The following is a 16,823-nucleotide window of genomic DNA, read 5'->3' as shown; positions in this document are numbered from 1 at the left end:
GCTGCCAAACCTAGAAACATAATCGGGGCGAGCCGGAATTCGAACCCACAATCATAGGTTTCTGGCGTGTCCACGGGACGCAACTCTGCACAGCGAATCGCGGCGCCTTAGACGACTGGGCCACCCGTGCCCCCTGTCGTGTGCAGTTATGTTCATTTATGCGTGAGAAGGTTCTTCAAATGTTAATGTAATTGACGGTGAAAAGAACCCGTTGAGATTCCGGGTTAGAATATGATTGTCGTGAGAGGCGACCAAAATGATGGGTTGTCAGGCTCGGTGACTTGGTTGATTGATTGTCGTCGTAAACCAGGCGTGGATCAATGCTCAAAATATCAATCACATGATTGTCTGGATCAAACTCGATTATTAAGGACGCCGTCATCTGGTCGGAATATTGCTGTGGTCGGCGTTAAACAACAAACAAACAAACAAACAAACAGTGAAATGTACGGGTACAATGCTATAAGCACGAGACGCCAAGACGTCCAACGTATTGTATTGTTCTACTTTCATTTTTTCTCGGTTTTGAACTATGTGAGAGCGCATTATATCCTCTCTTTATGATTACAAAGATACTTCTCTTCAATAAAACCTATACAATATTTTTTTTAAAGTGACATCTTATTTAAACCAGTTCAAATTATCATGTAAAGGGTATCATTTCAGTTAGACACTGATAAGGAGACGTATATTTAACAACGACTGAAAACGGATTCTTCAAAGAGACGTTATGTCACGCCATGACTAAATCGTGTTTGTTATGAGAGATCAAGCCATTATATTTGCACGACACATATTTCACAATTTCAAGCGCCTGCACTAGAACGGATGCACCAGTCGACAAGATGTGTCATTTGTTTCTCTCTTCATTTAGTGGTTCAAACTGGGCCATTCATATTAAAATCCGTCTCGGTTTTCGTCGAAGGAAATGTATATATATCTAAATTACTTCCGGGTGCGTATGTGTGTAATTGTTCGATGCGCACATAAAAGGGCAACACACGACAGCATTTTGTGGATGTGTCGAACTGAAATATACCTTTAAAAAATTTATAAAAATTTTAAAAGACTTATTGATTGTTTGTGGAAGTCTTTTTTTGTAACAAAACACGACATGAAAAATAATTAAAACAAAATTACATATGTTATATATGTATTGTATCACAACTTTTTTCACCTGAAATTGAGTATTGCCTTTGGAAATGTGTCTACACGGGTTTTTTGTAATAAAAGTTTCTAATTTCAGTAAACCACTGTTATAACGAACTCAAAGGGACCACTAAATTTAGTTTGTTAGAACCGTCGTTCGTTATAAGCATACAGTATATACAGCATATATACAACAAATGACCGGGACGAAAACATAATTCGTTATATCGGTCCGTTCGTTATAAGCGTGTTCGTTATAAACGTAGTTTACTGTATTCACATTTCGAAAAAAGACATGTTTGTGAAATCCACAGCTTCTTCCCGCACAACACATTGTAGCAAGAGCCCAAAGGTCACTTGGAGAAAAACCCTTTCCTTATCCTGCTTCAGTACTTTGGATTCATTTGGCACTGGATCTCAAGACTTTCTGTTTGCTTTCAAATCTGGACTAAAGACACACCTTTTCCAAATTTTCTTCAATCAGTGAACTCTCAGTTACTCCACAGAACTGTATACAGTCAAGTCTCGTTAATCCGACATACTCGTTAATCCGACATAATCATATGCAACCAGCCATGTCGGATTAACGGGACTTGACTGTATATATGCATATTGAATTATGTTTTTTAACTTTCTCATCATGTAGCTGTGAGCAACCACTCAGTGGATGGAATTTGGCGCTTTAAAAATGGTATTGGTATTATTATTATTATTATTATTATTATTATTATTATTATTATTAATGGTTTATTATTATAATTATTGTTGTTAGATGAAGATAAACCAGTCTACGGAAACGTGAAGCTGCATGTTCCGGATAAAGAGACACCATCCTGGTATCATCTTCCCGAGGCAATGGAGTTAACTGACTATAAAAGTCCAGTTTCCACTTTTAAAGTCAGTTAACTCCCTTGCTTCGGGAAGATGTCCTGGTATCTGATGGTGCATCTTTGATATCACATGCTGATGAAACACGAGGCCGCTAAACATACATTCAGTGTGAAACCAAGTGACAATAACGGGGATCCGAAAGTTCTAGGTATCAAAAACAGAACATCTTGTGATGCACGCACATATCCGTACTGTTTCGTCAACGACGCAGTCAGGTATATCACGACAGCTTGTATATAATCGCGTGTGTGTGTGTGTGCATGTGTGTGTGTGTTCATGTGCGTTTGCATGTGCGTGTGCGTGACAACCCAGTTGTTGATATTATCAGCAACGTGCCGCGCCGTCGGTTTTTACACCCAATCAAAGAGGTCACCCAGTCTGACCACCCTACCGCTTGCGACGAAATAGGCAATTGGGGACCTATTCTAACCCAGGATATCAAAGGGGAAATAACTTTTAAATGTAATGCAAATCTCCAATCTTAGCTACATGCTCTTGTGGTTTGTATGTGCACATATAACGGGAATATACAGGGTTATCAAGATTAGAGGGGGTGAGTGAGTATGGTTTTACGCCGCTTTTAGCAATGGGCTTCACACTTTGTACCCATGCGGGGAATTAACGAGACGAGCCAACGCTTTAACCTCTATGCCTCCCCACCGCCCCATCAAGATTTGAGAACTTGTATACGTACGTAGACCTTACTACCTTGACAATCTCAATTGAGAAAACCCGTCGCATTAAGCAAGTCCGACGATCCATAATTGACACAATCTGGTATGTTTTTACTGGACATTCGGCATGTCCAGCCAACTATTTTTTTCTAAAATCTTAGACAAAATTGTTTTTTTCTGGAACAAAATATTTGTCTAAAAAGAATAGAAACCCATCTAGAATGTCATATGTAAAACTAATTAATGACAATTGCACGCTTGTGCTCTAAGCCCATAAATTAGTAATCATAATTACATATAAATCAAATTAATCAAAATGATGGCGACAGTTAATGACTTCATTATGTAATAGCCTATTGTGTAGTAAATTACTTTTCGCAGAAAGAGGAAGTAACGTTATACTGTTCAGTGTCCTCATCCAAATTACCGCTCAAAACCCACTATCATTAAGTCCTTGTGTTTCCCCTTACTTGACATTAACATGGAGCATGATTTGCCTTGCATGTATAAAGCCAAAATATCATCTCATACGAGTTTATTTACGTTCTCGACCGCCTCCGTGGTCTAGTGGTAGAGCGGAGAGCGGAAGGTCCAGGGTACGATCCCCGGCCGCGTCATACCAAGAGGCGTTAAAAGATGGTACTTGTTGTTACACTGTCTGGCGCTCGGTATTAAGGGGCTAAAACAAGGAGTCAGTATACTGTGTCTGAGTGGGGTATTCATCTTAAACTGCGGCATGGTATCTCAGTGAGCTAGCACTATAAATCGGCATCAGTCCGGACTAGTACAAGCAGCCACACAAACACACACACGTACATGCACGTCGCTATATAAGTGCAATAATCTTGGACGCGACGTTAAACCCCATTTCACCACCTCACCTATTTACATTCTCATTTCAAAAGAAAATGAACACGTGCATGGATTTTTAATTGCTAGTCAAGCTACAGAAATACAAAACATTATGTCCCAATATTAAGTCTTCAGAATCGCCAACACCGGTAACTAGAACATGTGAGCGTGTGTGTTACAAAATGAAACGTTTCCACTGCATAATCAAATTACCAAGTCATTATTTGCTTTGCTCTCCCCGAGGCATTTCATTGAATGGGTGCTAGGAAATAGGCCTAATAGTGACTAATTGATTGTACGTGATACTGATTTCCAAGCATTACATAACATTGCATAATGTTGTAAATCGTAATGCGTAAATACAGTAGGATATTACAACGTCTTTCTAATTAAGCGGGCGACGTCATTAAACGTGTAAGTGGTGTAGAAAGGCGTGCTCTCAGCCAAGGAATTGTTTAAATATATAATAATACTGCTTGATCATTAGGGTTATCTGCTGAATGACTAAAAACCACGATCTAACTCGGTATCCTGTTGTCCTGTCATATTGGAGAAATCCGCGACATACGCAATAACAGCTGTGTGGTTGGTATACGTGCTGTCATTGTTTGCGCAGGAAAACGTCCGCTTCTGTGAGAGCAGCAACTTCCGGTTTTCCCATCGCCGCGAAAGAGTGTCTCTCATTCATGCTTGACATCATTGTCTGTGTGAACGGATGGCGGCGAGGGTTTGTGAATCCTTGTCAAACTCCGTGCTACATATACATGCACACCATCTTGAGAAATATCAACCCCGATTCCCATGCCCCTCAAGAACAGTTAACTCTTAAGGGCAGTTAAGTAACATCTAGATCCGAGGTAGAATAGGTCTTCAGCAAACCATGCTTGCCGTAAAAGGCGACTATGCTTGTCGTAAAAGGCGACTAACGGGATCGGGTGGTCAGACTCGTTGATTTGGTTGATGCATGTCATCGTTTCCCAATTGCGTTGATCGATGCTCATGATATCAATCACTGAATTGTCGGCGTTAAAAAGCAAACCAAGTAACACCTCAACGTGTCATAGTTTTACTCATTTCAAAAGACGCTAAAATAAAAATAAATTAAATTATGAAACCCGAGGCGAGATTATTTGCCCATATTTTCGGGGCATACGCCGTAATCACCGTGGCGATGGGTATGTGACACCACAGTAATGTATATGGACTAGAGACCGCCTCCGTGGTCTAGTGGATACAGCGCCTGTCCGGAGAGCGGAAGGTCGGGGGTTAGATCCCCGGCCGCGTCATACAAAAAGACGACCACGCACTTGATATCCTGCCCGGCCCTCGACATTTAGGGGATAAAAACAAAGACTGGATGACTCAGAGTCAGTTTAATGTGTCTGAGAGAGGTATTCATGTTAAACTGCGGCATGGTATCCGCATGGGCTAGTACTTTAAAATCGGACTAGTGCAAGCAACCACACACACACACACACACACACACAGACACACACGAGACGAACTTTTGATAAAGAACTGCTCCAAAATATTATATACTGACGCCCTAGCTATAGTGCGAACCAGTGCCATAATTTTCGGTTTATAAAGTAATGACCATTACACATTGGCTAATTACGAGGAGGGTCGTCATAACACTGAAGGTTTTTCGTAAATACGCAGCATATATGGAGCGCTCAGACTGCTAAATTCGTGTTTTCAGTGAAAGCTAAATGCATATACATTCCAGTCTACTGATGAAAATTTGTGTTTTTGTCCGAATTTGATAATGCGTGAATTAAATACTATATGGCTATTTGCATGGCCCATTTCGAGTGTCCCCACCGTGATATTACTGCAATATTGCTAAAAGCGGCGTAAAATCATTCTCACTCACTCACTTTTTCGTGCGACGCTCTACTGTAGCAATCAGTCATGTTCCGACCCCACACCATTACTGAGAATATCTCTATCCAAAGTGAATCAGTGGTATATCATTGATTATGATAAACACTTTGGACCATTTTATGCGTCGTTCCATTCCAACCGTGCTAAAGAAGGTGACGATTGGATCCAAGGTATTTCCCATAGTAATACTGTATGGATTTATAATACGTTGGATAGTCGAGGATGGTATTATAAATATATAAATATACAAATATAGGTTTGTCAGCACCATACCCGTGCTCGTGGGTTTCAAAATATATTATTCAAGTTCACGATTAATTACTATATTGTGACCAGGTAAAAATAAAGGTTACACAATATATAGTGTTTCAGGGAGAACCCTCCATAAATATATATTTAATTTCATCGCAACATGTTGCATGTTACCACTGTTTCTTTGGGAGCCTGCTTGCACGGCACCATTCATAACGGAACCACCCTGAATTATGGCTGATTAGCGTCGTTTAGCTGAAGACAAGTCGACATTGTACGACACGAGAGTGCCTGAGAGTGCTCATTTTTGTGTCCGAAGATTTTGTGGCCCTGACAAGGTGGTTTGTGTGTGTTTTCCCTTAGATTCGTCATGTTTGATAAGCTGTCTGATATAGAACGTACACAATCATAATGGATTCTCGACAGCCATTGGCATATGCATCGATGTAGATGCATAAGCTAGCCTTGTATCGATGTTGTCATACCCAAGGTGTTTGACTGAAAAGACATTTTGAGGTACCTGTTTTTCATCTTACTTTGACCAATCAAAATCCAGCATTCTTCATAATAGAACCCACAAAGCGTTCGTAGAACTACGATATTCATTTGCCTTTGATAATCTATATAGTTACGACAGGTTGCTGAACAGCTGTATTGAAGAAATAATTTTCGTTTATATTGGAAAACCGTGTACAGACTCAAATCCCAAAATTTTGCGTATGTCAACAGTAAACTGGGACGTCACCATATACTGTGATGTCATTATATATTACGTCAACAATGACTTGCGTATTACCACATCAATTGCATATCCGCAATACGTCAACCCAACTTTGTCGCCTTCGTGTTGAACAATATGGATAATGGACGTTAGTTTGTGTTTTGTTTTGCTTGGTGCTTATCTCCGTACTCAGCCATGTCCCAGCTAATGACGGCGGCCTGTAAATAATCTGGAGCAGACAATCCAGTGATTGATATTGCGAGCGATGATCCACGCTGTCGGGGTACGATGGCGCCAAGCAGCCAAGTCACCGAGCCTACCAACATGATCCGACTCTTCCGACCAGCATTACTTAGTGAGTGAGTGAGTGAGTTGGGTTTAACGCCGCTTTTAACAGTATTCCAGTTATATCACGGCGTGTCAGCTTAATGTGGGAGGAAAGCCCGAAGTGATGCAGGTCTCAGACGTTTACCACTTCGGTAAGCACGGGTATGGTGCTGACAAACCTAGAAACATAATCGGGGCGAACCGGGATTCGAACCCACAATCATAGGTTTCTGGCGTGTCCACGGGACGCAACTCTGCACAGCGAATCGCGGCGCCTTAGACGACTGGGCCACCCGTGCCCCCTCATAAGTTCCTGAGAGGTTATTATCAACCGGAATCCCACAGGGTGGCAAGAGTTCGGGAGATTGAGAATACAACATGAGTGAGTGAGTGAGTATGGTTTTACGCCGCTTTTTGCAATATTCCAGCAATATCACGGCGGGGACACCAGAAATGGCCTTCACACATTGTACAACATGAGTGTTTCATACTGAATTGAAGACATTATTAACAATGATTATTATATATAAAAAAGTCTACCTGCGATGGCATTCCTTTCGCTTTTTGACTGTATTCGTAGACCTTTCTCTTCTTGCTGAGCTCTTTTATTCTCATTGCTTTCTGTTCGTCAAATTGCGGAAGTGACGTGTCCAGGTGCGTGATGACGTAATGAAAGTCACTCTCGATCCAGCGCAGAACCGGAAACTCGAACGTTTTTCCGGTTGTCATGTTCTCCACAGTGATTAGCTCGAGGTACCAATCAGAACCAATCCCCGAACTATCGCGCCAGAACTCAACTTTGGCGATCACCGGCCCAATCGCGTTGGTTTTGCTTTTTGAAAGAGAGAATTTATCAGTTTGCCCTCTCTCGAAATCGTTTCTCAAGAAGTTGTCAAGATCGGCAGCTTCCGACTTAGCACCGTTGCTGTCATGGAGCGTAATAGTGACGTTGGCGTCCGTCCCTGCCCCCCGCTGGTCCCCCGTTTTCACATATACCACAAACCGAAAACTCATGGTACTGAATGTTCACTAACGAGTGAGCTATGCACCGCGGTGAAATCGGAAGCTAGCGTAATTCAGATGGAGTTGTGCTTGAATTTGGTCGTCAAAAATCTGGTCGAAGTTCCAAGCCGACTTGCAATCACGTGACCAGAGATGCTTGGGATTCAGCTTTCTTTCTACTCTGAAACATAAAAAAATCTTTAGCTGTACTATTGACATATAGTATTTAGTTTACTAAAAAAGTTCTTCTCAAACCATCTAATTTTATGTGCACATTGTACCTCTCGTACACCTGGAGATTCGGTCTCTGAAATAAATTTGATTAGGCATTATTTTGATACGTAATACACAAGAGAAACGGGCCAATCTCTTCATTTTCCTACTTGAAACTGAAAAACATCTCGACCGATATTTGTTTCAGGTTCTGTATGAAACTAATTTGAACACTGCAATGGCCCCCCGTGAAGATCCGGGTCAGAATTAGTCTTCAGCAACACATACTTGTCGTAAGAGGCGACTAACGGGAACAGATGGACAGACTGACTCGGTTAATTGATTCATGTCATCGTATCCCATTTGCGTAGATGGATGCTCATGATGTCAATCACTGGGTTGTCTGTTCCAAACTCGGTTATACAGAGAGTGTCATCATATAGCTGGAATATTGCTGAGTATGTCTCACTGTGCCACACAACGGATCCAAGCTATGTCTCACTGTGCCAAACAACGGATCCAAGCTATGTCTCACTGTGTCAAACAACGGATCCAAGCTATGTCTCACTGTGCCAAACAATGGATCCAAGCTATGTCTCACCGTGTCAAACAACGGATCATAGCTATGTCTCACTGTGCCACACAACGGATCCAAGCTATGTCTATCTGTGCCAAACAACGGATCCAAGCTATGTCTCACAGTGCCACACAATGGATCCAAGCTATGTCTCACTGTGCCACACACCGGATCCAAGCTGTGTCTAACTATGCCAAAGAACGGATCCAAGCTATGTCTCACAGTGCCACACAATGGATCCAAGCTATGTCTCACTGTGCCACACAACCTCGGATCCAGATAATGGTTGATCATGAGCCCCATGTTTGTGCCACATAACGGCTCCAAGAAAGGTACACTACTGACCATGTGCCGCAATGGATCTCCACGTTGGTAATGTACCATGCCCCACTAAACAGATCAAGGTCATAAATGCACCATGTGCCATACCTTCCACTGGAACTCCTACCGTTAACGTTTCACAGTCCGGAACACTGATTTCTACCACATTTGTATGACGAAAATGGAATTTGCCTGAGATGTCAACTACCAGCATATTCCAAAGGCCACTTAAGGACCTTTCAAGTAGAAATGGTTTCACAGCCTGCAAAAAGCTCAGCCACTCTGGTTTCGAGATAAGGATGCTATATACGATTAGATGGAGTATGTAAATCCAATACTTGTCTGTGCAGTGCAGACATCTGACTCGGGTAACGAGAGCCCGTGGCTCGGGATGCTGAGCTCTGAATGGTACAGCCCATCATGGTGTCGACACAGTTTGCCTCTAGTTCAGACTCCTGGCTAACGGTCCCTTCGGGCACTGCCAGTAATGACCAACACATGCAATAAAGCAGGGCATCTCTTGATTAAACCCACCATAGCTTCTGGTATATACAAAGACTACTATAAGGTTCGTTGGGACAAATTCATACTTGTCAGAGCGACGAGTGTACAGTTTCCATTGCATTGATTGTAACACTGCTAAAGTTCCATCAAAAGCGAACATACAGATATATCAAAGACGTGTAGTGAGAAACCAACAATACGGGAAAGATACATTCAATACTAAGATATAAACAGACCGGGACAGATATATTCAATACTAAGATGTCAACAAAACAGGATCGATATATTCCACACTAAGATTTCAACAAAACAAGATCGATATATTCCACACTAAGATGTTAACAAAACAGGATCGATATATTCAACACTAAGATTTCAACAAAACAGGATCGATATATTAAACAGTAAGATGTCAACAAAACAGGATCGATATATTTAACACTTAGATTTCAACAAACCAGGATCGATATATTCCACACTAAGATTTCATCAATACGGGACAGATATATTCAACACTAAGATTTCAACAAAACAGGATCGATAAATTCAACACTAAGATTTCAACAAACCAGGATCTATATACTCTACACTAAGATTTAGATTTCAACAATACAGGACAGATATATTTAATACTAAGATGCTGAGCATTTGATATTCTAGAAGGGGCCTGTGATTATTTGTAAAAATATATTGTTCCAGATTAAAATGATTATTAAATACTGGTTTCGAACAAATGCTGGTAGACGCTACCGTGTGATTTGTTTGTTTGTTTGTTGTTTAAAGCCGCACTCAGCAATATTCCACCTATATGACGACGGTCTGTAAATAATCGAGTATGGACCAGACATTCCAGTGACTGATATCATGAACACCGATCTAGCCAACTGGGATACGATGACCTGCATCAACCAAGTCAGCGAGCTTGACCACCCGATCCCGTTTGTCGCCTCTTAGGACAAGCAAAGTCGCCTTTTACGGCAAGCATGGGTTGCTGAAAACCTATTTTACCCCGCTACCAAGTGGGGTGAGAGGGTGACTGATTTTAATGCCTCACTCGGCCATGTTAAGCTAAATGCCCGCCTTTGTATATATAATCCCTGAACATACGCCGAGGAAACGACACAGAGAAGCCACTCGATCTGACCCAGAAACTTGTTTAGTGTCTCTTCTACATCCTGCTTTGTAATGATATCATGTCTATTTCTGATCGAGGCGTTTCCAGCTGATAGTTTTTCATAATTCAAGAATTGTTAAAAAGGAGAGTCCGAAACATTAATATTGTCTCTCTAGAAATTTTTATTGCTTTCAACATAATCATTTGGTTTTCAAAAGGGTGTTGGCCTATATGAATCATCACGAGACATACGTCTGTAATGGGTAGATGTGCTCACAGCGGGGTGTCTCGGGACTCAAGACGCTGGGGATCGAGTGTCATATGAAGAGCTGTCACACATTCCATTTACTGAATGAAATGCGGGATTCCCCAGCCTCATATTCTCAACCTTGATCTGGCACCATCTCGGTCAGCAATTGTACGGCTTTGTATGTCCTCTATATGTACGTTTACATTTAGGACAACTTGTGTTATAACTTGTGTTATTTACCTGTCCTTATTGTAAAATGTGTTATTTAACATTGGTCTTGCAAAACAAAAATGGCCGAGACGCTCGAGGTAAATGTTATTTTGAGCTGATCAAGTATGTCAACACTAGTTCGTCCCACCAGACCATATTGTTGATATATTAACTATTTATAATCTGAAGTTTTGTTAGTTAGTTAGTTTGTTTGTTAACGCCGCACTCGGAAATATTCCAGCTATATGACGGCGGTCTGTAAATAATCGAGTCTGGCTCAGACAATCCAGTGATTGACACCATGAGCATCGACCTACGCAATTGGGATACGATGACATGCATCAAGCAAGTCAGCGAGCCTGACCACCCGATCCTGTCAGTTCCCTCTTAAGACAAACATAGTCGCCTTTTACGACACGCATGGGTTACTGAAGACCTATTCTATTTCGGATCTTTACGGGTATATAATCTAAAGAGAATATACTCGATTATGAAAATAAATTCTATCCAATTTTACTTAAGAATCCTCAAATGAATGGTGCATCTATGTTATTTCCAATTTCAAAAATAATGAAAGAAATTATAAATATATATGCATAAATATATACACAGGGAGAAAAGTATTTTTACCACAGTTGCAGATCATCAAGTGCGTTCATAAAAAACTTTATGTCGTCATTAAGCAAATAGATTAATGAATTAGTCATACAGGCTTAACCGTCTCTCTGACGCATCTTTTCGTCATAGCATCCTCTTAATCGCGTTACATTCCCTCAATGAAGTGAAGGGTAATTGCTAACAACATCTGATGGGTTCGTATCGAAAATCGAAGCGCTTTAGCATATATATAGAGTTGGGAATCCTCAGCAGGTTATGAGTGACAAAGTGCATCACATTTCTACATCAGAAAACAGAAAACAATGAGTCATGAGTAAACTTTGATGGAAAAAGCCACGATTGCTCATTGTGTCAAAATACTTGCCCGTCACGGATGACTAGTTTCTTACCTTCAGAGAGTGAGTGAGTGAGTGAGTGAGTGAGTTGGTAACTGTTTTATTGGCATTCTAGAAGTTGGCGTGTAAGAAAACATACGAGGATTGGGCTTTGTCAAACTGAATATGATTACTAGGGGATCCTCTCAACCAAACATGAGGACTTCAACAAATGAAAATTCTCAGAAGCTATAGAAATCCACCATCACAAACCTTTGATCAAAGATCAAGGGTATTACGTCTCGTCTGTTTATGAAGATCTAATCAAGCAATATACTCTTTTAATTAGGGTCCAATCAGCTTGTCACAAGACATCTGTCTTCATTACTCGTATGCGTCATTACCTGTGTGCTATTTGTTATTCTTACTGTACATTTGAGGGGCACGGGTGGCCCAGTCATCAAAGGCGCCGCGAGAGTTTAGAGTTGCGTCCCCTAGGCACGCCAGAAACCTATGATTGTGGGTTCGAATCCCGGCTCGCCCCGATTATGTTTCTAGGTTTGTCAGCACCATACCCGTGCACGTGGTTTTCACCGAAGTGGTAAACGTCCCAGACCTGCATCACTTCGGGCTTTCCTCTCACAATAAGCCGACATGCCGCGATATAACTGGAATACTGTTAAAACCGGCGTTAAACCCAGCTCACTCACTCACTACTGACCCAAGGAGACACCACGTGTGCTTCTTGTGAGGCAGGGCCGAAGCCCAAGCCCCCAAGGAACTCCCAGAAGCCAAGCGGTCAAACGCGGTAACCCATCCAAGGACTCACCGCGAACCAACTTAAGATAAGATAACACTTTGTTATCCCGAAGGAAATTTGGGTTACATCAGCACAAGATCTCCGTTTATTGATAAACACATATTTAAATAAATAAGAACATCACGAACGTAATTAACATTAAATGTGGCACGGCGAATAAGAGCTAAATAAATTATCATCACAAGATTTATTACAAAACATGGTACAAGCTGGTATGAATGAATTCCGGGCCATGTTTGTTCTCTATAAGGTCAATTTCAGTCGGTGGCCGGAAGTAAGAAGTTGATACTCCGAATGTAAAACATCGAGATGTCCTAAATATTTTATGATGCCAATAATTGTATTCGCCGTTTTACTTCGCCTGATTCATGTCCACTGGACCACGTGACACAGTTAGGACTACGTGCCGGACTCCAAAACTGAAAGCCTTATCAACAACATATTTTTATGTTTCTCATTCGTCTGACACGCTTACTGGTTAGACATGCCGACGTGCCTACAAACACACGACTTCCGGAATATATATTACTGATATCTGAGACTAGTTGAACGTCCACGTACCTTCCCAGCGATGTTCCTTTACACGCGCTCCTTCCCGCTATCAGCTAGCCTGCTGAACATGTTACTCTGGAAACCAGCGATGGCCCACTTGCACAAAACGATCTTAGCGGTACGACTATTGTAAGCCTATGTTAAAGTATGGGAGTTACGATCATCTTAGCGCTAAGATCGCTTTGTGCAAGTGGGCCCTGAAAGATAGCAGTTGTCGGCTTACATAATCTTAGGTGTAGATGCAACACGATATAATTACAGAAAATAACCTATTTTATGTTCTACCTGTTCACGGCGAAAAGTTTAAGCATTAAAAAAAACTTTTTTTAGGGTCCAGCTGTTCACGGCGGAAAATTTACCGTTATTAACGACAGAGTACGCTTGTAGCTGTCAGCCTAGCGCGAAGTTCATGCCGACTACTTTGGAATTGGAATACACGCCATGCACGCTGCACACGCCACATTAACTTGGCGGGTTATTGCCTAACACTGCTATACAACACTAGCGGACAGGCAGATGACTTATTCCAGTACATAAACAAACATACATCATGTTAAGATGTAATCAGCCACCCTTTACTGAGTTAAGAGAGACCATAAAAGCTCTAATAAACACAACATATTTCAAGTAAACAATTAAACTGTATTAACATACTTATATATTCATACAATAGAATTATATAGGAGGGGCTTCCTCAACAAACAGCAAACACAAACTCGTATTGTTGTCTTGGTTCTAAGATTCTTGTTTAGTTTAATCAAAAAGAAAAAAAATGGGCTTCGCACATTGTACCAATGTCGGGAACAAAACCCGGGTCTTCGGTGTGACGAGCGAACGCTTTAACCACTAGGCTACCCGATCGCCTCCGTCCGGCTAATGAAATGCCCAACAAGAATTAGCCAATCAAAAAGCAGCTTTCTCGAACTTTACGGCGCTTGTTTCAAACTGGCGACTTCCATTCCGGGCAGCGCTTTGAAAATATTGATTCAAAATTTGAAAACTGAACAAAACTAATTCTGGAATGTCTAATAGATGGTCGATATGTACAGTCTCTTCCGTATCCCATTGAAATCAGAGACAGACGTACAACCCGTAACTGTCGTTCGGAATACACCGTGTTAATCTTTTCGAGGTTGCAATATGAGAAACACATTCCGATTGTCACTTTCCGATCTGGTAAGTAACGCTCTGATTGGCCGGATAAAAGGTCGTTCTGACGTGACGCGAAATGGGATGTCCTCAGATCTCTATTTAATGGTAGCGAGAACGAAGATCTGATTTTAATGAGACTGACCAAAAACTCGGTTGAGTTAAATATCGAACTTTTATCTCCCTGCTTAAATTCACATTCCAATTCAATGTCCGAGGCCATACGCGGGTTTTGAAGAGTTTACCATTATTCATTCTTATACGGAACATTCCTATTTATTCGTCATCACAAGAAAAATTACAACATTATTAAAGGCGCCACTCGATCTCTTTACGGAACTATTGATGAATGAACTTTTAATAGACTGGGCTCCTCATTACGAACATCTGCAAGATACTTGAGCCCGCGCGTCTGCGCATTTCAACAGGAGAACCAGCGACGAGGCAAAACGACGACATTTCGTTTTCAGAAGAAAAGCGTAAAATGGATGACGAATGTTCCAAACATAGCAAAGGCGGCGTACATTCTCAATTACCATCACCTGTTTGAAGAGTACGTTTGCTTTGCAGTATTTAACAGGAACATATTTTTTTAGACCCGTTGATAATTGACGAACTGGTGGTGGCCGAACCCATCTGATCTGTTTCCTGGAGAGTCATACAGAACACAGGGCCTAAGACTGGGGATGATATCCCAGCTTCCTCTGACTATAAAAAGATCATTAAATAACTGAACGATGCAACATAACTGACGTGACTGGCGAAAAAAGTAAACCTCTCAATTTCCCCATGACTCAGTATCGTTGTATTGTCTGTCCAGTTTCTGCCATTGCTCATCTTCAAGCAGCATCATATTTCGTTGCTGTCAGAATCTAATTCTGGTTTTTGTTGTGTTTTGATCACCTTATTTATATCATCCTATAGTGCCACGGTACTGCAGCTCACCTGATCATAAGAGAGTGCGCGCTGGTGGAAGTCTACTGGTTAAAGCGTTCGCTCGTCGCCGTGATGGACCGGTTCGATCCCCCACATCGGATATATGTGTAAAGACCTGTTGCTGTTGCTGGAATATCTCTGAACGCGACGTAAAACCACTCTCACTTACTAACATCCGAAAACATTTTTTCCAGACCTTGAAAGTAATCAAGATAACTTTTAAAGATGCAATAATTATCTAAGGATTGTGTAAGTGAAGATTGTACTTCCGTAAGTGGCAATGAATGTTACACACACACGCACACACGCACACACGCACGCACGCACGCACACACACACACATACGCACACGTTCCATGCCTGTAGAGGAAAACATCTAATCTGTACAAGAAGCCTGACTTGTCTGACTTGTCTGTCATCCCAGAGGGAGTATAATCCTGCCAATGGAATAATGTAACCACTAACCTTTCATGACCTTGACCTTTTTGTGAGGTGAAATGGGGTTTAACGTCGCGTCAAAGATTATTGCACTTAAATAACAACGTGCATGCACGTGTGTATGTGCCTTTCATGAACTTGACCTTTCATCTCATGACATGTGGCCAAAACATATGCAAGAAGTTATGGACATTGAAGGATGTCATCTTATTTCCTTTGTCCACTGACCAAAGTGGACTAAAAGCGGCCAGTGGTACCATGACACAGCTTTCCAAACAACACACGAGTAATGTCAATATACACTGTTTATGCTGAAAATATTCCACGTGGACTTGATCAATTATTGATAATACCATGAAGTGTCAGAGTTTGTGTCTGTTCTGACGTACTAATCTATATCAGCCCTGATTTAACCTTATCAATGACACTGATCTGATACTTGACTAGGCAATGACAACTGGACATCTGTTGGAGACAGTCATGGTGACCTATCGGACCAAGAGACCTTGGTCGGTTATCTCGAGATACATTGACAAACACCAATCCAAACCAACACGCTTGGAACGACTATTGCGACTACTGCGTTGAACATTTTGCAGGCATGCTACTCTGAACAAGTAAAGAGCACCCGATGTTTTCACATGACTATATAGTTACTCTGACATGGCTGGTGGGGATTGCAACACAGAGCCTTTCAATTGTGGGTGTTCGTTAACTTGTTGTGAGTAGTACATATTGTCGGGCAGTTTCTATCATGTCGAAGGTGAGGTGAAATGGTGTTTAACGTCGCATCCAAGATTATTGCACTTATATAGCGACGTGCATGCACGTGTGCATGTGGCCGCTTGTATTAGTCCCGACTAATGCCGATTTATAGTGCTAGCCCACTGAGATACCATGCCGCAGTTTAACATGAATACCCCACTCAGACACAGTATACTGACTGCGAGCCGACCAGTCCTCGAGCCCCTTAATACAGAGCGTCAGGCATGGTAACAACAAGTACCCTCTTTAAATGATCGAACCCCGGACCTTTCGCTCTCCGGGCGGAC

The 16,823-nt window shown here is 41.6% G+C and overlaps 1 protein-coding gene across 2 annotated transcripts in view; it reads right to left on the bottom strand.

Moving 5' to 3' along the window:
* Window positions 1–16,823, bottom strand: part of LOC124114830 (allene oxide synthase-lipoxygenase protein-like) — an 87,894-nt gene that overhangs the window by 52,333 nt on the left and 18,738 nt on the right. Inside the window, exons 1-2 of one of the 2 annotated variants that reach the window (XM_048387297.1) lie at window positions 13,258–13,277; window positions 7,294–7,936 (exon numbers count right to left, since the gene is read on the bottom strand). In XM_048387297.1, coding sequence (XP_048243254.1) covers window positions 7,294–7,767 — 474 coding nt within the window. In that variant the 5' untranslated portion in view covers window positions 7,768–7,936; window positions 13,258–13,277. Of the gene's footprint in view, window positions 1–7,293; window positions 7,937–13,257; window positions 13,278–16,823 lie in introns of those variants that run through there. The other variant, XM_046475612.2, reaches the window with a different exon arrangement.

The sequence above is a fragment of the Haliotis rufescens genome, unplaced genomic scaffold, assembly GCF_023055435.1.
Source record: "Haliotis rufescens isolate VD_foot unplaced genomic scaffold, xgHalRufe1.0.p SCAF_7, whole genome shotgun sequence".
NCBI classification, from domain to species: Eukaryota; Metazoa; Mollusca; class Gastropoda; order Lepetellida; family Haliotidae; genus Haliotis; species Haliotis rufescens.
This window is presented reverse-complemented; position numbering and strand designations above follow the sequence as displayed.